This window comes from Leptonychotes weddellii, chromosome 11 (assembly GCF_054177405.1).
Source record: "Leptonychotes weddellii isolate Sample4059 chromosome 11, ASM5417740v2, whole genome shotgun sequence".
NCBI lineage: Eukaryota > Metazoa > Chordata > Mammalia > Carnivora > Phocidae > Leptonychotes > Leptonychotes weddellii.
Window position 1 is genome coordinate 36488267 of NC_138379.1, and position 23238 is coordinate 36511504.

General features: G+C 33.5%; 1 protein-coding gene across 13 annotated transcripts in view; it reads left to right on the forward strand.

Moving 5' to 3' along the window:
- The window catches only part of SOX6 (SRY-box transcription factor 6), a 584292-nt gene that overhangs the window by 322538 nt on the left and 238516 nt on the right, over positions 1-23238 (forward strand). For all 13 annotated transcript variants that reach the window (XM_081798524.1, XM_081798528.1, XM_081798525.1 and 10 more), the window contains one exon: positions 9190-9279. In XM_081798524.1, coding sequence (XP_081654650.1) covers positions 9190-9279 — 90 coding nt within the window. The remainder of the gene's footprint in view (positions 1-9189; positions 9280-23238) is intronic.

The window sequence follows — 23238 nt, forward strand, 5'->3', positions numbered from 1 at the left end:
AGGGAAAAAAAGACATATTAATAAAAAGATTATGAATGAGTTTTTCTATTAGCCTTACTTCTAATAGCTCAAAAGTGGGAAAAACCCTCATGTCCATAAACAGATAAATGGATAAACAAGTGGTGTGTTTATACAATGGAAATCTACCCATTAACAAAAATGACCAAATTGCTAACACATGTTGCAACGTGATTGCATCTCAAAAATTTTAATTTGTATTTAAAGAAGTACCTACTGTATACTTTCATACTTTTTTTAATGAAATTCAAGAGTAGGCAAAACTATTCTGTAATAATAGAAATCAGTTCAGGGTTAGGATTATGGATCATTGAAAGATAACACAAGATAACTATTATCTTCTTTGGGGTGACAGGTACATGAATGTATAATTAGATGAAATTCATAGAATTTACATTTAAAGTGAGCGCACTTATTATATGTGTATGTTAAATTATACATCAGTATGATTAATTTTAAAAAGCAAAGTAGTTCTGTTGTTGCTTGACATACACAAAAAAGTGATTTTTTTTTAAGTATATTAAGGAATTTATTTTAGTACTTACTATGTGCCGAGCTCTGGGTTAAGTATTATGGAAGAATACAAAGTGGTATCAGAAACATTTCTTGACCATCAAGGAACTTAATATTTAGTTAGGGTAATGCAGTATGAACTTGATCGTTTACTTAATCATATGGTGGTAAAATTGATAAGTAACAGCAGTGATAGATGTAGAAAAGAGTTGTGAAGTTCAGATGTAATGAGTTGATCCATGAAGAGAATATAAAAAGCACAGTGCCTGACAGATAATATATGCTCAACAAGTTTATTTTGCTTTTTGGAGGATGTGAATTTCCAAGGCATAATTGAGGAGGTCGTATTTAATTATGTAGGCCCTGCAGAATAGGAAGGTTTTTAGAATGCATCAAGAACTGGGGAGACATTCAGATCAGGAGGATGTTATGAGCAAAGGTAAAGTGAAAAAGCACAAGTTTTGTACAAAAGAGTGATATATTTTAGTGTACTCATTTGAACAGAATGAAAAGTTTCATGTAGGAAGAATAATAGGAGGTGAATCACTAGGCCCAGATTATGGAGGGTCCTTAAAACCAATTTAAGAAGTATAACCTTATTTTAAATTTATTTTTATGAATTGCCTATAAAGAAATAAAACAGGTAAGAAAGGATATTTCATCAGAAAAAACTTATTTTGTAATTAACCAGAACAATGAAGCTGTTTTGATGAACACAAAACTGAAATTGGGGCTTGCTAATTTTAGATAGGAGGTTTTTGTTGTTGTTTTTTTTTTGGTTTTTTGTTTTTTGTTTTTGTTTTTGTTTTTAATGAGCCCCAGCTTCCACTTTATTTCTGCTATATTTTCTTTTGGTTGCATTGTGTTTAGAAAATCCTAATTTAGATAGCTAAATAATTGTAAATAGCAGTCCTATAACAGTTTAATCAGTTAGTTAATTAATATAGAGAGGTGGGGGAGGGACAGAGGGGGAGAGAGAAAATCCTCAAGCAGACTCCCTGCTGAGCACAGAGCCCGACAAGGGGCTCGATCTCACGACCCTGAGATCATGACCTGAGCGGAAAGCAAGAGTTAGACGCTTAACTGACTGAGCCACCCAGGTACCCCTGTAACAGTTTACTTTAAAGTTGTTACATATCTTTCAGTAAAGCAGAGGTTTATTTCAAGATTTGCATAATAAATGTTTTAACCTGGTAGTACAAGTTAATGTGTTGGTGGTTTCCAGTGTGTTGCCATTTGGAATATAACAGATATGACAGTTTTTATTATGGTTTTCATATTGTTTAGATTTATTTTTTTTTTAGTTGCAATGGGCAGAAACCCAACTCAAACAAGCAAAAATAAGACTCTATTGGCTTACATTACCAAGAAGCTCAGGAGCAGAGTTTGGCTTTTGCTTTTTTAGATGTAAATATGCTAGTATGATGTAAAGATTTGTTTGTTTGTTTGCTTATCTTATCTTCTCTCCTGTCTGTTTTTCTTTGTATTTTTGGCTTCACTCACTCTTCATTCACGCGGGCTCTCTCCATGTGCCAGAGAAGATGGGCATGACAATCCCAGGGCTACATGCTCATAGTTTCCAACCTGAGCTTAAGAGAGCCTTTCCACATAGTTCCAGCAGAGAATTCGGATTGGGTCAAATTACTGTCCGTGTGGCTAGGGGGAACAGTAGGAGACAGGTGGTAGAGTTCTGTGATGGGCTACTCCATCAGGACGATAGTGGTATTCAGAAACATTTCCCCCAAGAAACCAAAAAAAAGGGATACAGGACACTGAAGTTATTGTTTCCACAGTCTAATACAGTTTCTAAAAAGCAGTTAAATATGTACTGAAAAAATGTAAAAATGAAATATTTGTAGAACCCAAAGAACAGTGCCCCGTGTTCTATGGTTTGAATACCTTAGCCTTTGGCAACAGAGCAGCAGAATGTAGGGAGGGTCATGAGAGGAGGTCATGATGAGTAATAATTTTATTAATATGGACAGCCGTAGTTTCTAATGGAACATTTTTACTCATTAAAACTGTAGTAAATTTGAAGGTGTCGTGGGCAATGAGCTACCGTGAAAAATCAAGGTCTCAGCCTACACATTTACTTCTTGTACATGAAGATAAAACCTAATAAGGGATTACTTTTTAAGTTCAATAGTATTTTTATGCAGCATCTTAACTATTCCTTAGTGGATGATATTCGGAGAAGGGAAGCTCTTAGTTCAAACCAAGGTAAGGCATTAAGGAAAAGGCAATATGAGGGAATAGAAGGACCAGCATAACGGAGTGTGTATGGGAGAACTGGCTGTTGAAAATTATTGACTTTTCACTGCAGTACCTTGAATTTTTAGTGCCCCTCTCCAAGGAACTAGAGTGCTTCACTCTATGCCTGAAACAATAATAGATGTAATTATTCATTTCCTACAATTGATGCTGTGGTATAGAGACTATAAAACTGATGTTCAAATATGATTTAAATAGTCATTTCAGTAGAACCAGCACAGAACTGGAGTCAGGGCTCTGTCACCAACTGTTTGACCTTGGGTAAGCCAAATGACTTCCTTGTCTTGACTCTGTTTTCTCATTCCTGAAATAAGGGTGTTGGTCTTAAGGACCACTGAAGTCTCTTCCAGCGACAGCAGTAGGCTGTGAGCCTCTGAATCACGTGCTGGATGTTTCCCTCTTTTTCTGTATTGGCATTGGTAGTAGTTGTACTTTGATGGGTAGGGGAGAGAAATTTGGTTTTGAGTGATCCCTCTGATACTTTTCTAGGTGCTAAGCAACCTTGGAAAGCAGATGAAACATATACCTCTTACCTGCATAGAACAATGTGACTTCCATAAATGTATGTTAAGTGCCAATTTTATGGGATTCCCATAAAAAATTATCAAAGACTTTGGTAGATAAAAACAGTGCAAAGAGAGAATATTGCACCTAATGCAATGATGTCTGTATGTGTATTTCTTACAGGTTTCAAGTGTGGATCTTTTTCTCCCTTATGAATATGCCAAAATCTTGCATCTAACAGTTCTAATGACATTTCCAAAGCTCCCTTTGACACACACACACACAAAAATACACACTCACAGTATATTATCTAGTAAAGTGGCTGTGGAATTAACATTTTTTCCTGGAAGGAAAAATATCTGATTTAATGACCAAATCATTTTAAGGCAGCACAACAGAATTTCACAGGAACTAAATCTATTTCTTCACACCGATCATGCATGTTTTACTCAAGCATTGAGTCATTAGCATGTTTATAATGGTTCTAATTTAGCACAACATTTTCTGAATTTTATCCTTGAGTCATTTACAAATTGTTCATATTGAATAAACAAAGGAAACAGATTGCATTTTATACTTAGTAATTTATCTGAAAGAAGAGGGGAGGGTTAATTGTTTGAAAGTTTTGGTCTGTTTGGGGAAGTGAGCCTGCTTTTTCATGGCTAGGCATAAATGCCATTTCTCATATTTTCTGGGATGGTGGGGGTGCGATGGAGGAGGAAAATGAAAAATTAGGACCAGGACAAGATTGGCCACTCCCAGAGGGGAGTGCGGAGCAAAAGGGGAGCTGGCACGAGATTATCCAAAACAGTTGGTGCATTCCTTAATGATCAAGTGCTTGAGAAGCCCAGCTCTTCCTGGCAGAGCATCTGTGTTGATGTTTCTATCATTGCCCTGCTGTATGGGAAAGGCATGCTTTCTCTTGCTGCTTGGCTAAAAATAGGATGGAATATAGCATTGTATGAGATATTTTAAGATAGCAAAAACATTTAAGAGGTTAAAGGTTTGGCTTTTGGATCAAAAAAGATCAGTGATATAACTCGTGTTTCTTGCAGACTGAATTTTATCCAGAGTTTGTCAGTGATTCGAACTCTCTGTTAGGCAAGTTATTCTAGGTTCATTTGGTGCAGTCTGAAAAACCCATTCTGCAGTCTTTTCTGCCAGCTTCCCAGCATGAAGAGCAGGCCTGAAACAGCCTCTATTTATACCCCCTTATTCGTATTTGGAAGATCAGTTGTTTCATTGGAGAGAGGGGGAGAGAGAGAGAGAGAGAGAAGGACAGCATGAGCAGTCGTCAGGGAGTGTGCTTTGTACGTTATAGTGACTTCAAAATAAAACTGGCACATTTTAGTGTCTAATTATTTTTAGTGAGCTTGGAGGGTTTTAATTAAAATTTAAGAGTGCTCTTCAAGCTCTCCAAGCTCCAATTTTATCCCACTGTATTGTGGAGCACTTGTCACTGTGGAAAAATGTACAGTAACTGGCATGTGCGTCTGTTTCCTAATGAAAAATGTGGGATGGATGAGCAGCAGGAGTATAAATACATGTAGAGTCAGAACTAGTTGTAAACCAAGGTCAAGGTACTTTTGATAAGTTATCATTGTTCTTGAATACATAGAAGATTTATTGCATTTGAAATGTATGATTCTTATGGTAAAAATAAAAGGAATTGACTTAATATTCTCTTAAAAGAGTTAATAAAGCAGGAGGAAATTTGCATACTGGGGTAGCAGTCATTGTTTTTCCTCCTAAAATATTTTAAAGATATTTTTCATGTCATGTTTCTAATGTTTTAGCATTTATAACTTTATCACTTTGAGGCAAAAGGAATAGTGTTTACTCACAGGTGAATTGTTTTAAAGTACCTGTGTCCTAAAAATATTTCCCGTTATTCTTTCCTATTCCCCCATGCTTTAGTTTTATCAATGATTTATTTATTTGCCCTCTTTGACACATTTTAAATAATATGCAGAATAGGAGTTAATGCTGCTGTGGCTTTGTTTAATTAGGAATAATTTAAAATTGTTCCTAAAATATTATCATACAGGTTAGGAAATAAATATCTCACATACTCTCACTTCAAATTTCTCTTGTATGGTGAAATTAATTGTTAGCATAATAAAACATTCTTGACTCACCTGGCCTGAAAACTAGATACTTAGGAAGCAGAAACGTTGCTTTGCAATCCATTATGCAGGATATTTATTAAAAATTATCTCTGAATTGTGTTTTTACTTTTTTCTTTAGAAAACGTTTCTTGAAAAACTTAAATTGCAAAGGAAAAGAGAAAAACCAAAAACTATGTGGCTGAGAATTAATTTTAACATGTCAAAACCTTTTACATCCTTGATTAAAATATAAGCAAGAATTGAAGTCCAGCTCTTGATTTTTGAGTCTTGTTTTGATCACATTATTTACAAAACTTAGACAAGATAAATGTAATAAAGTCCTGCATTGCACTGAATATGTATTAGTTTATGGACACTACTTCTTTCAAAGTAAGATGAATTAAATTAGGCATTTTCCACTTTTATGCTGAAATATAATGGCTTACATTCTTTTTAATGTGTACATATCATGGTGACGTTTTTTTTTAAAATCTCGGAATGTTGTGGTTCTTTCACTTAATTTCCAAAAAGTATGTAGTTCCTCTCCTATTTTTTTAGCTGAAGACAACTCAGTCAAAATACTAAAATTTGAATAATCAAACTCAGATAGTAAGATATGTATATATTATTTCATGTTTTGGGAACTGCGGAACTACTGTAAGTATATTAGTTGTTTTCAAGTCAATTGTCTAAAACTTAATTTTCTGTATAAAATAATCCAAGAATATCTAAGTGATGTTCAGTCCTTTTATTCCATTTGGAATCCTCCATGACTACTCATTCCCGTGTACATAATACAAACTGGGCTTCTTACCTCATTCTGACCTCTTTGGTTTTTGCATTTGTGCATGATCAGAATGGAGTAAAGTCTGATCCGATCAATTACCTCTCTACGCTAGTGTCCTGTTAATGTAGTTGAGGGATGTGCCACACAGAGGATGAATACTTGCTTTTAATTTGCACCCTTAGCTGGATATTGTTGAGTGGGAAATCTGAAAATATAAATTTTCATTTACAACTTTATCTATTACATATTTCCTCATTCCAAGTCAGAAACCTGTCGGTGGTGGCAGTGGTGTCCTTCACCTGTCTGGTACTTGTTAACAGTCTGTATCGTCTGGCCTTTCTCCCCTCATCTTTCTTGTTTCCCATTATAGTATGGAGCATGCTTAACACTAATTGTGGCATGCCCTTTGAGGTTTGGCAGTCAGATAATTAGGTGAGAAAGCTGAGAGTTTTTCAAGAGACTTCCTGAGTTTTGAATCCTCCTGGAATCTCTTAGAATTGAGATTAAATTGGTAAGGCTGTAGGCAATGACTTCTATTGTCCTGTAGTTAAAGGCAGTCAGTGATTGTTATTAAATATTTTCATGAGTTATAAATATAGACAAGGAAAGCCTGCTTTATTTTTTTTCCCCTCAGTTTCTTCTACCGAAATGGGAACTTGTATTAACTAGATTAACTCAGCATTATGGTGAGGATTAATTTTTTAATAGGAATGTGAAATGCTTTGATGTAATTAACCATTTTATTAATGAGTAGCTTTTATGTGAAGCTGTGTACACATGGTCTGATTTATGTTTGAAGTGTGTGTTCCTGTTGTCCATACAGTTCTATTTTTCTCCCATGAAGCTTCAGCATTCTTTTCCTGGAGCTCTGAAAGATTTCAGGTCTATTTATAGAAATGAGAGACATATTTTAGCCTGTTTTACATTTAGTGTGTATCTAATCCTAGTTTATGAACTTGCTCTGAATTTGTGATCATTACTAGTAAATTGGGCTTTTGTCTTTTACTATTATAATATATGCTCTCAACTCAAATTTGAACCAAACAAATTATGCTTTAGCATTTATATCAGTGATTATCAGTTTAATGCAATGTTACAACATGTATGAAAGGGTTAAAAGAAAAAGCACTAACAAAACTGGGTAGGATAGGAACTTGAAGACATTTTGTTGATTATTCTTATCCATGATCTGCTGTTATATCGATCTCTCTCAGAAATTGAAACCTGATTTGGGAAAAACTAATCTCTGTTAGGCATGGCTTTGAGGATTTACTTCTTAACTCCCCAATTTAGTCTTATCATTTTTATTACTTTAGCATAAAAGCAAAATATGTATAGAACAAAGTACATACCTTGTTTCTGAATTTAAAATAAAAGTAGCAAGAGATCATTTTGGAAATTAAATGCAAACTGATGTATGCATATGCACGTAGGTCCTTTTGGAAGATCACTCAGTATCCAGTTTTTAATTATGGTAGTAGATCACTTGTTGAAGCCTAAAAAAATAATTAATAGGAAAGAATAGAAGAAAAGGAGGAAGGAAAGATAGAGGGAAGAAGGAAGGGAACAGGCAGTGAGATTTCACTTAATAGAATCAAGCTGACTTCTATTTAGAAAGAACTTTAGCTTCTGTGATAGAGAGCTAGTATGGTTGGTGTTCTTCGTCAGCCATTTCACGACACACTGATCTGGATTCCATCCATTCCTTGATTGATTGATCATGTCACGGACAAATGTTAATTGTTCTCACCAATACTTTCTAACGATGCAATGGTCTTCTCATCTCTTACCCAGGGCTCACCATCTTTTTCTAAAGCTTATCTAGTTTCTAAAACCCTTTAGATCCATCTTGACCTTAATGTCATTCTGAAAAATTCAAGGAGGATTTAGAAGTTGGAGAAAAAAAATGAAAGGGAAAATGCTAAAGAGATAGGTACTGATATGGGAGAAGAAAGGCATTTGGAATTGGCATAACTATTTTAAATATAATTTTAAAAAGAAGTTATCAGAATTTTGACACTTGGAATGTTAAAGTTTAATGGGAGTATGCTTTGCACTGAGGATTTAGTATTTAAATCTGCATTCCCTTTTGGAAGCATGGCTTATTTGTTAAGATTTGAAGTTTAACAGATATATATAAATAGTTGTAAGCAGTAGCTCTAGTTGCAAACCCATCTGAATAGAGACAAAAAAATAACTCATTGAGAAAAATTTCCTAATTATTAGGACATTGTAAAATTTAAGTTTCTATAACCTTTGTGAATCTTTATAGAAACAACTAGAATCACTCTCTATAATTTAGTATGTTACTTGGATATGCAATAGGGCAAGTAGTGTTAACTTAGTATTTCCTTTATAAGACTATATATCCCTTTTTATATAAGAGAAAACTTTCAGTAGTTTTTATTACCGAGGTACAGAGAACATCTTGACTTTATTTTCTTTGAATTTTTCTCTAAGTGGGTATTTTACAAAAATTGCCATATATTATTTCTTTTCTTAAGGACTAAGTGTTTACACTTTGGTTTCTTCTCCCTTGAAGATTTGTCATTCTTCCTTGAAGAGTACATGAATTTTGCTTAGACTTAAAAAAAAATCACCTGGATTAAAAGGAACAAAATCTAAACTTAAACCTATCATAGGAAAGAGCCCCCTTTTCTGTCCTGTCAGTCTAAGAAATGATAAATGCGACTGAATATTAATAGAATTATATTTATAATACCAAGATAAAATTATTAAGCATTATCTTTTTTCCTGGGAATAGTTCAAATAATCTTCTGGTAAAAATAAATTTAGTTGTGGTATTTTGTGATAGATACAGTAATATAATTGTCTGTATCCTAGGGTTAAAACAACAATGAAAAATAGCTTTGATCATTTTTAAATGAGAGAGTTTCTCCATAAACTGGCTTTTTGGATTTGTAATATTTTAATACTTAAAAATACATATGTAATATTTTTAATACTTATTATTTTTTACTCTAATAGATTCCTCCTGCATGGAAAAACTACTTTCAAAAGATTGGAAGGAAAAAATGGAAAGACTAAATACCAGTGAACTTCTTGGAGAAATTAAAGGTACACTATATGAAATATCAAACATGTCAGTGGAGAGAATGTTATTTTGTATAACAACATGCTTGCTGATCTCTGTACCCTAATATTAAATTCTTACCTCTAACATTTGTTTATATATGGAGGGTAAATATATAGTGTGTCCTTGAACTTTTATTCTTTATAATGTTTAGAGAATGAAATTTTTCCTTCTCTTTTTATTAGTCTATAAACATATAAATTATAAGATAAATTGCTTCATTAATTTACTTAACAGAAAGGTATGAAAAAGAAACAAATGTCAAAGGATGAAGAGCAAATTAAGTTAAAGATAATTTTAGTCTTTCCTCTTGAAATCATAATAATGTCTTAATTTATGAATCCAAATCATTAATTTGAATTTCTTCTGGTCAAAAAGGGTCAAGGGTAGCACCTATAAAAACAAGTTTATAGAATGTGGTTGTACATAATAGTTTATGGGTGGATTCTGAGGCTCGGTTACCTTTTTCAAGTCCTGGCTCTGTCACTTACTAGCTGAGTGACTTTGGGCAAGTCACTGAAGTTTTCTGTTTCAAATTCCTTGTATCTAAAATGGGAGAGTGAGAGTTTCTACCTCATAGGCTCATTAAGAGGATTAATATAAGTAAAGCTTTTAGAACAATTCCTGGCACTTAGAAAACACTCATGAGGTTAAATTGTGGTCACTGTTTTTATTAAGATAACCATAGGATCATACGTTGATTAATGTCAAGCAGATTTCATAGGATTTAACTTTTCATGACCTCTGACCCTGATGAGGATGAGCATCTTTAGTTCTGAAGATGTGTGATTGATGCTATTATTTTGAAACATGTTAAGAACCATTACAAAATTAAGTTTCCTTATCAGTCAGGAAGTTCTTCTTCTTCCCTAAATCTCTCTTGTTGATGCTTTTGTGGAGAAGAAGTACTGTATTACTAGTTTTGGTACCATGAATAGAATCCATGGTCATTATTTCTATCAGTTGTCTCTTATAGAGAGACACTTTTCACTCTGATTTGCACTAACAATTTGGGAATTTACATTAGTTTTCTGAAGTTACAAACAACTTCAGGAGAATCTTTCTATTGGTCATGGATAATGTCTCATTTAAGATAAACATCTGGCAATTACTATCTGGTGAAAATGTTATTTTTAATTTATTGCAGAAAATTGTCTAGTGTTCAGGGATGGTGTGTTCAATTCAAATGAAGACAAAAGGAAGTCATCTCTTTCCCAGGAAATGATTAATAACTTATTCCATTAACTAATATAGTATTAAAATTAAGTGGAAATTGGATATTATTTTGAATCTCACTGCTTCTGTGCTGCACTCATAAAGGCCATTTGCTATTTTGGGGGAAAAAAATTTAACTTATAACTGACGGGTAGAAAGAAAGTCATTAGTGACATATTCTCTATCCAGCTGCAATAACATGTTGTGTGCTACTTTGCACGTCATTCTGTGTTTTCTATCCTTTCCAAAGTCATTGGTTTTACAACAGTGAGAACAGAAATGGTTTGTGCATAGGCAAGCTTTTGCCAGCATGAATGATGGGGGTCTTGCTTTTTCTTAGTAACATGGAAGCTAACATTTTATTATGTTATGATTCAGCATCAAGTTTTTATGCTTTGGGTTATCTCCTCCCCCTTGACCCCGTTTCCATCTTTCTTTATTTTTCATTCTGATTATGAATTTATAATGTGAAAACTGTACTAGCCTGAGATGGTCAAAATGTCTAAATCTTGAAAGCAAAAACACATACAAAATTAGGCTTTTCAAATTCTTTCACTTTTTTTCTGGATTCTTTATGTGATATGTGAACTTTGTGTGCTGCTCTCAGTTTTATAAGCATAGGAGGTAAGGTTCTTATTAAAATTTTCATTTTGATTTACTCTACATAATTGTCTCTTTTTACAACCTAGTATTTTGTCACCGTAAGTATTATACAGAAAGCATACCAATAATATAATAAGAACTGACATGAAATTTAGTTTAAGTTGTATTCAGATAGCTTGATTCAACCACTGCTAAAACTTAACATGCATTTTTAGTCTAGGTGAGATCAGGCCAGTTAGTTATTATCCACCTAAATTAGTTATAATTATTCTGAAATTTTAGAGTGGTTTAAATACTATCCCCAAGAAATACATTCTATTGTGGGTTATCAGCATTTTATATCTCAAGCACTGTGCATTTTTCATACCTCTTATTTTTCCCTCATTACATATTTAGTGTAAAAAATATAGAAATACAAAATAAAATTAATTAATTAATTAATTCTACCTATATTATGTTGTTTGTCCTTTCCATTTTAATTAATACATGTATTTGTTAAATTTTTTTTCCTTAAAATTAGAATCATCCTTTTACTATCCTTTTATAAGCTATTCTTCCCACTTAATGATATATTGTGAATTTCTCTGTGATTAAGTCATCTAAAATGCTATTTTTATTTACAGAAAATATTGCATAAAGTGAGGTTCTCATAATTTAACTGAGTCTTTTATTCGACATTTGAATAGTTTTTTATTATTTGTTATTGTAAAGAAAAACTTGAATATGGATAACTTTTTAATAATTTTCGGTATTAATTAGTGGTTATTTTCTTAGGATGTATTCCTAAGAAGTGAGATCCCTGGGTCAAAGCATGTGTTCTTTTTTAAAAATGCCAAACTGCCCAGGAGAAAGGGTAGAGTGTGCCGCTCTTACCAACAGTATCTGCAAGTATTCTCTTGCCCTCAATGACAAGTATTGTTACTTTAAAAATTTCTTGCTGGTTTTAGTAGGGGAAAAGGGTACACTACTGCTGATTTAACTTTCTTTGGTTATTATTGAGAATGAAGCATTTGACATAAATTTATTTGTATTAAATGTCTCTTCTTTTGTGAATTGCCTGTTTAGGTTATTTGTCCATTTCTCTTATTAAAGGATTTGTCTAGTTCTTATGGTTTTGTAAGACTCTTACTGTATATTTTAATGGTATTAACCTTTCTCTGTCATATATGTTACATTTTATCATTTTCTTTTACTTTATGGTTTTTGTTGTCAAATCTTTCCCTCCCTTTTAATGCTCTTTTATGTTGGGGGTTTGTTTAGAAAGGCTTCCCCAACTCTGTTATATTTTGTTCCAATTCTTTGACTATACTTTTATTCATTTAACTCTTTAATTCCTCTTGAATATATTTTGATGTGTAATTTCAACTAGAGATACAACTTAATTTTTTTCTTAAGCCATTAACCCGATATCTCTGTATTATTTATTAAAAACCCATCTTATCTCTTCTGACTTGAAAAAACATCTTTTATCATCTGATTGCAAATTTGAAACCATTTCTCAGTTTTGGGTTCTAGTCTATTGATCTATCTAAACTTTTATTAGTATTGTGCTATAGTATCTTTGAAAAGTAAATATTGTAAGACCACATTCATAATTTTCTTTAAGGTGTTTGCATACTTCTCTAAAGTTTATTTTACTTTAATTTCATTGTCAATTAAAATCCCAAAATAATTTTTTGAAAGGTTATATTATATGTATATGAAACTATAGGGTGAATTGACATCTTTATAGTATTGAATCTTTTCATTGAAAATTTCTTCTTTTATGTACCTCTATTTATTCTTTTATGTCCCTCAACAATGATTTGTTTTTTAAATATAGATTCTGCATGTTTCTTTTGATGTTTTTGCTATAATATTTAATATTTTTGCTTGCTCTTGTGGATGAGATATTCTTCATTCTGTTTTCTTTTTGTTACCATATTTAGGGATGCTAGTGAATTTTGCTGGTTCATTTTATAACTGTCCTCTTTATTGAACTTATTAGCTCTAGTCATATTTCAGCTGATATGTTTTCTCCTTTTTGGCAGTTATATGCCCTTTTTTTCACCCCTTCTCATATTACACTGCCTAGAATATCAAGAATGATATTAAGTAATACACGTGATGGCAGGTATTTTGTGCAGTTTTTAATTTATGGAATTGTTTTTAACATTTCACCACTAAGTATTAAGATATTTAAGACATTCTTTATTATTAAAAAAACCCTTCTAGTCATAGTTTATTAGGAGTTTCTATGAGAAATTGCATTTTATTTTATGGCATATCTTCTTGGTTTTTGTTTTCCAAATTTACTGATGAAATAAACCCTGATTAGTCATGGTGTAGTCTTATTTTAATGTACTGACTGATTTTATTTGCTCATATTACAGTTGTTATTTTTGCATCTGTAATCATAAATGAGATTAGTTTGTGTTTTTCTTTATTTGTACTATCTTTGTTAATTTTTAGTACCAGAGTTCATGGTTGAATTGGAAAGCTAGGCTACGTAAAGTATTGAATAGATAGCATGAGAATTACTTATTCCTTGAAATTCTGGAAGAATATACTCATAAAATATCTAGGCCTAGAGTTTTCTTTGGTAATATTTTTTTTTCTTTTTACATTTTCTATTTCCCTTTAAGTCAGTTTTTCTAAGAAAAACATTTCCTAGAAAATTGTATGTTTCACTGAGATTTTCAAATGTATTAATATTGATTTAAAGTACAGATCACTTATTTTAAGTTTTTTATTTGCTGTTATATATTCCATCTAAAATTTTGCATATTTGTTTTTTGTCCCTTTTGTTCCTCGATTTTACTTGCCAGTGGTTTTTCTATTTATCTCTCCTCCCAACACCCCAGTAAGTATCCAGTTTTGAGATTTATTTCTCAATTCTACTGCTTTTCAGAATGCCAAATACTTCATCTTGCTTTTACCTATATTATCTCTCCTTTGCTTATTTTCCTTATGCTTTTTCTTTTGTTTCTGATACCCTTTAAGTTCCTAAATTGAATACTTCATTTTAAACATTGTTTCTTTAATAATAAAGGTACTTTTAGCCATGAATATATTTGTAGAAATGGCTTTATGCATCCCATAAATTTGAGCTTTTAGAATTCTCATAGTCATTATTTCCTAGTCAATATTTATATTATTTTCTACCTGATTTGATATTTATATATTCTTAACTTTACATCTTTTGGATTCAGGAGTGGAATGAAGCTGGGGCAAGGAGGAAACAGCTCTTATTACTACCACTGAAAAATTCTATATTGTGGGTTAGGTGGCCAAGGGAAAATTAAAATGTTGGCAGAGAATGGTTAAGAGCAGTATTAAAAAATGAATCTTAGGGGTGCTTGGTTGGTCAATCAGTTAAGTGTCTGTCTTTGGCTCAGGTCATGATCCCAGGACCCTGGGATGGAGCCCTACACTGGACTCTCTGCTCAGCGGGGAGCCTGCTTCTCCCTCTCCCTCTGCTGCTCCCCCTGCTTGTGCTCTCTCTCTCTCTCTCTATCAGATAAATAAATTAAATCTTTAAAAAAATGTAAAAAATAAAAAATGAATCTTAAACCCAGTGAGCTTAATATTACCATATATTTAGAAACAACACGTTAATAATCTCTTTAGAGTCTACTTTTTAAAAAACCTGCTGGGACATCTGGGTGGCTCAGTCCGTTGAGTGTCTGACTCTTGATTTCTGTTCAGGTCATGATCTAGGGGTTGTGGATCATGAACGTTGGGCTCTGTGCTCAACACGGAATCTGCTTGTCCCTCTTCCTCTGCTCCTCCCCCCTGCTCGTACACTCTCTTTCTCTCTCTCAAATAAATAAATAAAATCTTTTTTAAAAACGACTTTCAAATTAAAATCTTATTGTCTAAATGAAGCAAAGCAATATTTCTGAAACCTTTCAATAGGAGTTGGAATATTGCTAAAGTTTGAGAAACACCGAATAATAGATTTTCAATGGGTCTGTATCCAGGTCTTGTCTAATATTTTTTAAAAGAAAATCCCATCCCTAACCCACCACCATATTTCCATAAGTACCCTTTTTCCAGTAGCAGTGCTAATTGAGGATAGAGTACTATAAATGGCATAAATTTAATAGCAGTAATCTCAAAACTATGTTCCTGCCAGGTTAATGTCATTACAAGTATTGCTAGATAACTTTATTATTAAGAGCTTAAATGAAATATAACATAAAATTATTAGAATTTTGCCTTGGTCTGGTTATATCTGAAGTATTGTGTTCTAACTGGGGTGCTATAGTTTTAAAGGATCTATTTTCAAATTTGGATTTATCAAAAATTGCTGAAATGGTGAAGAGTCTTGAACGTTTAATATGACTAGTAATTAAAGATCTAGGGAAGTTTGGCCTAGTATAAGTTGGTTGGTTGAAGCTTTGTTGAATAGACGAGATTAAGATTTGTTTTGGGTTTTAGGGTGTTAAGGAAATAGGGAAATTATTCTCAATGTACAAAAGAACTTAGGAACAATTAATGGCTATCTGACGTGATACAGCTGGATTGCATTAAGAGAGAGTACCTCAAATATACTAGGCATTCAAGAAATATTTGTTGAATGAATGGATGAATTAATAAAATAACATCTGCAAATTTGGCTGTGGAAAATTTTAAATGGAGATGTTGTAGAGGATATTAAAGAGTATTCCTACTCTGGTGGAATGTTATTTTCATGACCTCCTAAGGTTTCTTCAAAATTAATACCAGTGTTTACTGTATTTTCTTGAATATAAGACTAGTCTTTAAAATACTAGGTATTTTCTGTCAAGAAGTAATACAATAAGTACTTTTGTAAGATGCTTTACTGTTTATAAAGGAAACAAAGTACTAAAGCATCTATATTATTTTATTTGATCTTTATTATGACAATCTATTGAGGAAAATATTACTATATTGATTTTATATATGAGTAAAATGAGACTGAGAGAAATTAAGTGGCTTGTGTGAGGTCATTTAAGAGTTGTGGAGATAGGTTTTGAGTCCTGCCTCTAAATCCTCTGTTTAATGTAATATAGCATAATTCTCAAAATCCTCAGAATCTTATACTTCTGCAGTGGAGAAAAGGGGAAGATAGACTCTGGGCTGTTCCTCCCTCCCACAATATACAAACAACCAAAACAGTTCCCCTTGTACCCTTTTTTATGTAAGTGAAGCAGTATCACAAAGCAGGAAGGGGTATAGGTTAATACAGTTGCTCTCTGTAGAAGTATTTACCTTGATCTATGCCTGAATATGAGAGAGGGTAGAGTCATATGGTAGAAGGACAGAAGGTAAGACAGAATTACTGATAGGGTCCATAACCCATTTGTATGTATGTTTGAGTTGTACCGCAAAGTGAGGATGCTAGGGTAGTTATGGTTATGAAACATTTCTAAATACAATGGTGACATACCAAATGAAATCTAGAGCATTAGGGAATCAGCCTCTGCCTCCATGGATAAGCCTAATCTTCTGTGGTTTGTGTAAGAGAATCTTAGCCAGCTTCCCTGTTTCGCACACATGCCCCTCTATGCTGTGGCTGGCATCTCCTTGGTGTGAAGGAGCCTCCCTGGGCAGTGTGCCAGGGAAACAGTGATGTTGGTTGTTTGAGTTAGCACAAACTGTTTGTGCTTGTGTTTGTCAAACACACAGATGATATGAGAGACAAAAAAATAATTATGTGATATGAACCAAAGAAGGAAAATAGTGTTTTCCTTCCTTGGTCATTTATGATTAATCATGGCAATATTTACATTTAGGGATTCAGGTAGATGTGCTTGTAAGTATACTCTGCTGCAGCTTAGGAAAGTGCCAGTCTCTTTCTGATAGGAAAAAAGTTGATTAGAAAAATGCTTTTAAAAAGAAAGTTCTACAAATGATTCCCAACGTTTTTCAAAGCCACTATTGAGAAACAATTGCTTATTATAGTTATTCAGCTAATACGTCTAAGAGGTTTGTTCTAGAGCCCAAATGTTCCTGCCATACTTTACTATTCAAGGTTTTAAGCATTACTCCCCGTTACTTCCTTAGGGTTGTTACTAAGAAAAGTAAAATTAGGAACTGTGTTGCATCAAATAGTACAAGCATATTACAGTTGTGCTTGGCAGAAATCCTGTATTAAAAATGTGAATTTATTATACTATTGCCACCATGTGCCAGTGAGAGCCAGTTTTCATTTTTGGTTTTGATTGCAAATAAAAGTCCCTAGAAGAGAGCACAGGAACACAAAAGTCATGGTTTTATTTTTTTCAGTGCACGATAGATCTTTGAAGATCAAATAGTATAGGTTATTCTTGAAGTAACTTAAGTGGTGCTGTTACTACCAAAGGGTCAGAATGGATCTAACAGCATTCCCATGGAATCAGTGTTCTGCATCCCAAATTACTATCTTTTTTTCTTTTAAAGATTTTATTTATTTATTTATTAGAGAGCGAGCGAGAGAGAAACAGCATGAGAGGGGGGAGGGTCAGAGGGAGAAGCAGGCTCCCCGCCGAGCTGGGAGCCCGATGTGGGACTCGATCCCAGGACTCCGGGATCATGACCTGAGCCGAAGGTAGTCGCTCAACCGACTGAGCCACCCAGGCGCCCCCCAAATTACTATCTTAAATGCCAATTCTCTTTCCTATTTTGCTCACTTTTCTAGTAAGGGCCTAACCATATCTAAGTACTCTGTACTCATTCCATACATTGTCCTTTCTACAGAAAACTCTTTTTTTTTAGGAATAGTAATTCACAGTTACTTGTGGTTTTGGTTGTAGGCAATCACAGAAGGACTAAAGTGGTTTGCCAAGAGCTATGACTGTACACTTTACATATTCATTTATAAATGAATTTTTCTTGAATTTCCATTTATAAACTTATAGCAATGTCTTCATCTGAGGGAACGTAAAAAAAAATCTGGAAGCGTTTAGAGGTGAATCATCTGCCACTTTTCAACTTCAATAAAGTCAGCAAAGTTCACATACCTAGTGATTCTTGCTGCCTCGTAGGAAAAAGAGTTAAAACAATAATCGATCAATGTTGAGATTTCATGTATTTTGAAAATTTGAAATTGTTATTTCTAAGACAAATGCTGTATTGCTCTGAGGCTAGCTTGTGAAAGGGATTGGGAGCACATGTAATTTTCTTCACTTTCCTGTTTGTATGAAATAATGTGGTAGAGTATCACTATTTTCTGTATAAATCTTTGTAATTGTAGAACTTCAGAGTAACATCTAGAATCATAGAATCTCAAAAGATTAGAACTGAAGAAGCTTTGCATATTATGTTATCAAACCTCTTATTTTCCAAGTAGGGACCCCAATATCCAGAAAAGAGAAGTTACCACTTTCAATCACACGGTCAATTACTAAGGTGAAAACTTCCCCAGAATAGCATGTTTAGCCCATTTCACATAGTCTTTTGGTTGTGTTGTAATCAGTAGTGAGTTATTGTTTCTGAACCCATGAACTCCTTTTACTAGCAGTAAATGCATATCACAGCTAGTTTTATAGATATATATGCATTATAGCAGCAATACCCATAGTTTTTAAAATTATACTACTTTGCACGAATGTAAACATTTCAGAGCTTTCCTTTGTACTCTGTCATAAACATCTTTTACTTCTTTTGAAGCCTGTGTGATATACATACAAGCAATTAAAATCTATCCACACTCGCATTTGGAGACACAAGGTCTTCTTAATTAAAATTCAAACAAAAGCTACTGGTAAAAATTACTACTATATGATTAAGGTCTTAAGTATTATGATACCGTAGAATCACTGTTAACTGTTGGGATTAAAAGAAATCGATATGTTGGGGAAAAGATCAGTTGGATCTAATAATTAGTGAAATCAATGTTTATATAAAAGAAAATGCTAAGTTTAGTAACAAATTCTGGTTATAAATATAACACTGGGTAAAGTTGTTCTTTGTTATTATTACATTGACCACATAATCATGTCTTAAATTCATTGAATAAAAATCTGAAACTTTTTTTAGTAGTTACTATAATTAAAAACATAGAACTTTACTTTAAAATCATACCAAGTTTTAAAAATTTCAATTTTATAAAATGTTGTTATATGTAAGAATAGTCAACAATTACAAAGTATTTCTATTGATTCCATTTTAAAATGCTAATTTTAGCAATAGCTACAGTCTAGAGTGGGAAAGGAGGCAAAATTGGTTAGAAGTAAAAAAGATCCAAAGTATTCTTACACAATTATGATTACATTAAATATGTATTAGTCTATTTGGTGACATACCGAAATAAAAGAGAATACATTTTGATATAATTCAAAAACAAGACATTTCACTTTTTCTTCCTGATTGCTGTAATGAAAATAAACATTATAACCAGCATGGAGAAGCAAAACTATTACTAATTGCAGCCTAGATTTTAAGTAAAATGGAGGTCATTAGCAATTTCCTGGAAGCCATTCAGATTGCTTACCAGGAAATGGTAGCTAGCAGGACATCTGTAATCCTCCTGTGTGGAATTAGTGAAAACATACTGAAGCTTTAATGATGTGTGTTAGACTTGGGCTTATGGTGGAAACTTTCTCTATCAAAGTAGCTCATATTTCATTGAATACAAGCAATTTTTATTTTAGTATTAGAGTACAAACCCAAAATTGAAAGTAGCCTTTAACATCCATCCATATGTACATACCCTACTACACACCTGTATAGATCGGAGTATGGCTCATAGTGGAATAAGAGATGACACGGTAACAGAAGAACAGTAGGAATCTGGAAGTGAAATGTGTTTGGGCAAATTGAAAGAAATTTCTTCTATAACTTGGAATGCTGATTTCACAACATTTTGAGTGGTGAATTTAGTACCATTTTTAGTAGCATCTTCTTATCTCAATAAAGAGATAAGCAAAGCTGACTGTCAAGTGAAAACACCTTACAGGACATAAATTTAAGTTTGACTGACTCTGCATTGTTGTGGGAGAAATGGGGTCACCGATCCAGAGACTTTAAGCATGGCATCTCCATGTTACCTGAATTATTGGTTGTCTTAATAAGGGGAACATCTCTGGAACTATAAAGAGTGACAGAGTAAAACTGAAGAGAGTATTTATACGCTCTAGTTTGTGTGGAAAATTATATATATGCAGAAAATTGCTGGAAGGATATTTAATAAACTGTTAACAGAGGTTGACTATGAGGTAAAAAAGAAAAGGTTTGAGACAGGCTGATTTTTAAGCTTGTACTGTATAGTTTGTACTGTAGTTTTGTTTTTGTTTTTGTTTTTTTTAAACCATGTATATACCTTGCTTTTTCAATACAAAAGACTATTTTTTTAAAAAAAAGCCTGCAGTCTTCAATGAAAATGAAAGGATTTGTTTCCTTATTTGTATAAGAGAATATGGATGATATTACTTACTTAGCTTCAAATTATGTTGAGAAGAGTAGAGAGAAAATGTGTAGTATTTGGCATAGCATAGAGTAGCATAGAGTAGGGAATCCACAAATACTATAGGTAGGCAACAACACTTGGCACAGTTAAGTACTTGAAACAGTAAATACTGATAAAATGATGAACTGCAGTCCTCAAACTTGTTTAAGACTCTCAGGAGTCTTTTTTTTTTTTTAAAGATTTTATTTATTTATTTGAGAGAGAGAGAATGAGAGACCGAGAGCATGAGAGGGAGGAGGGTCAGAGGGAGAAGCAGACTCCCTGCCGAGCAGGGAGCCCAATGCAGGACTCGATCCTGGGACTCCAGGATCATGACCTGAGCCGAAGGCAGTCGCTTAACCAACTGAGCCACCCAGGCGCCCAAGACTCTCAGGAGTCTTAAAGTGTATTGAAGATTCTAAAATTCTTTTGTTCATGTGACTTATATCTACTAATACTTAATTGTGTTAGAAATTAAACCTGAGAAATTAAAAATATTTAATTCATTTAAAAGTTATAAAATTAAGGGAAGCCTGTGTGGCTCTTTCGGTTAAGTGTCTGCCTTTGGCTCAGGTCATGATCCCAGGGTCCTGGGATCTAGCCCTACATCGGGCTCCCTGCTCAACAGGGAGTCTGTTTCTCCCTCTCCCTCTGCCCTTCCCCTCAACTCACTCTTTCTCTTTCACTCTTGCTCTCTCTCTCAAATAAATAAAAAAATAAAATCTTTAAAAAAAGGTTGTAAAATTATATCTGCTACATGTTAACATAAAAGCTCATTTTTATGAAAAATAACTATATTTCCTAAAGTAAAAATAATTTAGTGAGAAGAATGGCATTGTTTTACATTTTTGCAAATCTCTTCAATGTGTGGTTGAATAGAAGACAGCTGGACTCTCTCATATCTGCTTTTACATTCAATCTATTTGATATGTTTTGATTGAAATATATGAAGAAAAGCTAATATTGATATATAGTTGATAAAGGGAAAAGTATCTTACAGCCTTTTCAAATAGTTTTGAATATTCTTTGATACTACATCAAATTTCCCAAGTGGCGGTTTCTTAAAGGTCAGGTCCAATGTAGGATCTGAAACCATATCAATGAAATTCCAATACTTTTACATTAAAATCCATTGGTCCAATTTGAACTTTGAATGAATCATTTGCTCTGTGCATGATTTTGTAATGGCATGCATTGGTCTTTTAGATTATATTGTTCACTGAGTCATGTAGCTCTTCCTTATGGTGGCATATTTCATCATATAGTATCAAAAAATCACATTCATCAATATTATCCTCAATCTTATCAGAAAAAAATTTTAAGTATTTGGAAACTGTCATACTTATGACGGCAGACAGAAGTTTTCCAAAAATCTAATTTTCCCTTGAAAGTTCAAATTAGGGATGCCTGGGTGGCTCAGTCCGTTAAGCAACTGCCTTCGGCTCAGGTCATGATCCCAGGGTCCTGGGATCGAACCCCATGTCTGGCTCACTGCTCAGCGGGGAGCCTGCTTCTTCCTCTCCTTCTGCCTGCCGCTCCCCCTGTTTGTGCTCTCTCTCTCTGACAAATAAATAAATAAAATCTTAAAAAAAAAGAAAGTTCAAATTATATTATTTTAGCCAACACTATCAGTTACTTTTAGAAGTGGGATCCTCACTTGCTAAATATTGAACTATGAATAATGATATTTTGTCTTGTTCTTTTAAATAAAATTGGAGTTCTATGCAAAAAGCTATGAAAAATTTCAGGTCACAACTCCAATAATAGCACAAGTGATTTTCCTTGAGACAACTAGTATGCTTAAGTATAATAAGCAGTGGGATGCTTCCCATTTCATCATTCAGAAGTTAACCTTTTTTTAAACTCTACAATAAAGAGTCTTGTAACTCAAGATCAAGAGTCACATTCTCTACTGACTGAGCCAGCCAGGTGCCCCTCATCACACAGAATATTAAAAATATATGTACTCATGGGGCACCTGGCTGGCTCATTTGGAGAAGCATGCAACTCTTGACCTTGGGGCTGTGAGTTCAAGCCCCATGTTGGTGTAGAGATCACTTACATAAATACATAAATAAACTAAAAAAAAAAAAAAAGAACTTAAAAATATGTGTACTGTAAAGTCATTATTTAATTTAATTAATTGTTTCATCAAAGACATTCTTTTTAATTTTTTTATTATATATAATGTATTATTTGTTTCAGGGTTACAGGTCTGTGATTCATCAGTCTTACACAATTCACAGCACTCACCATAGTACATACCCTCCCCACTGTTCATCACCCAGCCACCCCATCCCTCCCACCCCACTCCGCTCCAGCAACCCTCAGTTTGTTTCCTGAGATTAAGAGTCTCTTACGGTTTGTCTCCCTCTCTGGTTTCGTCTTGTTTCATTTTTCCCTCCCTTCCCCTATGATCCTCTGTCTTGTTTCTCAAAATCCTCATATCAGTGAGATCATATGATACTTATCTTTCTCTGATTGACTTATTTCGCTTAGCATAATACCCTCTAGTTCCATCCACGTTGTTGCAAATGGCAAGATTTCACTTTTTTGATGGCTGCATAATATTCCATTGTATATATATATACACCACATCTTCTTTATCCATTCATCTGTTGAAGGACATCTAGACTCTTTCCAGAGTTTGGCTATTGTAGACATTGCTGCTATAAACATTGGGGTGCATGTGCCCCTTCAGATCACTACATTTGTATCTTTGGGGTAAATACCCAGTAGTGCAATTGCTGGG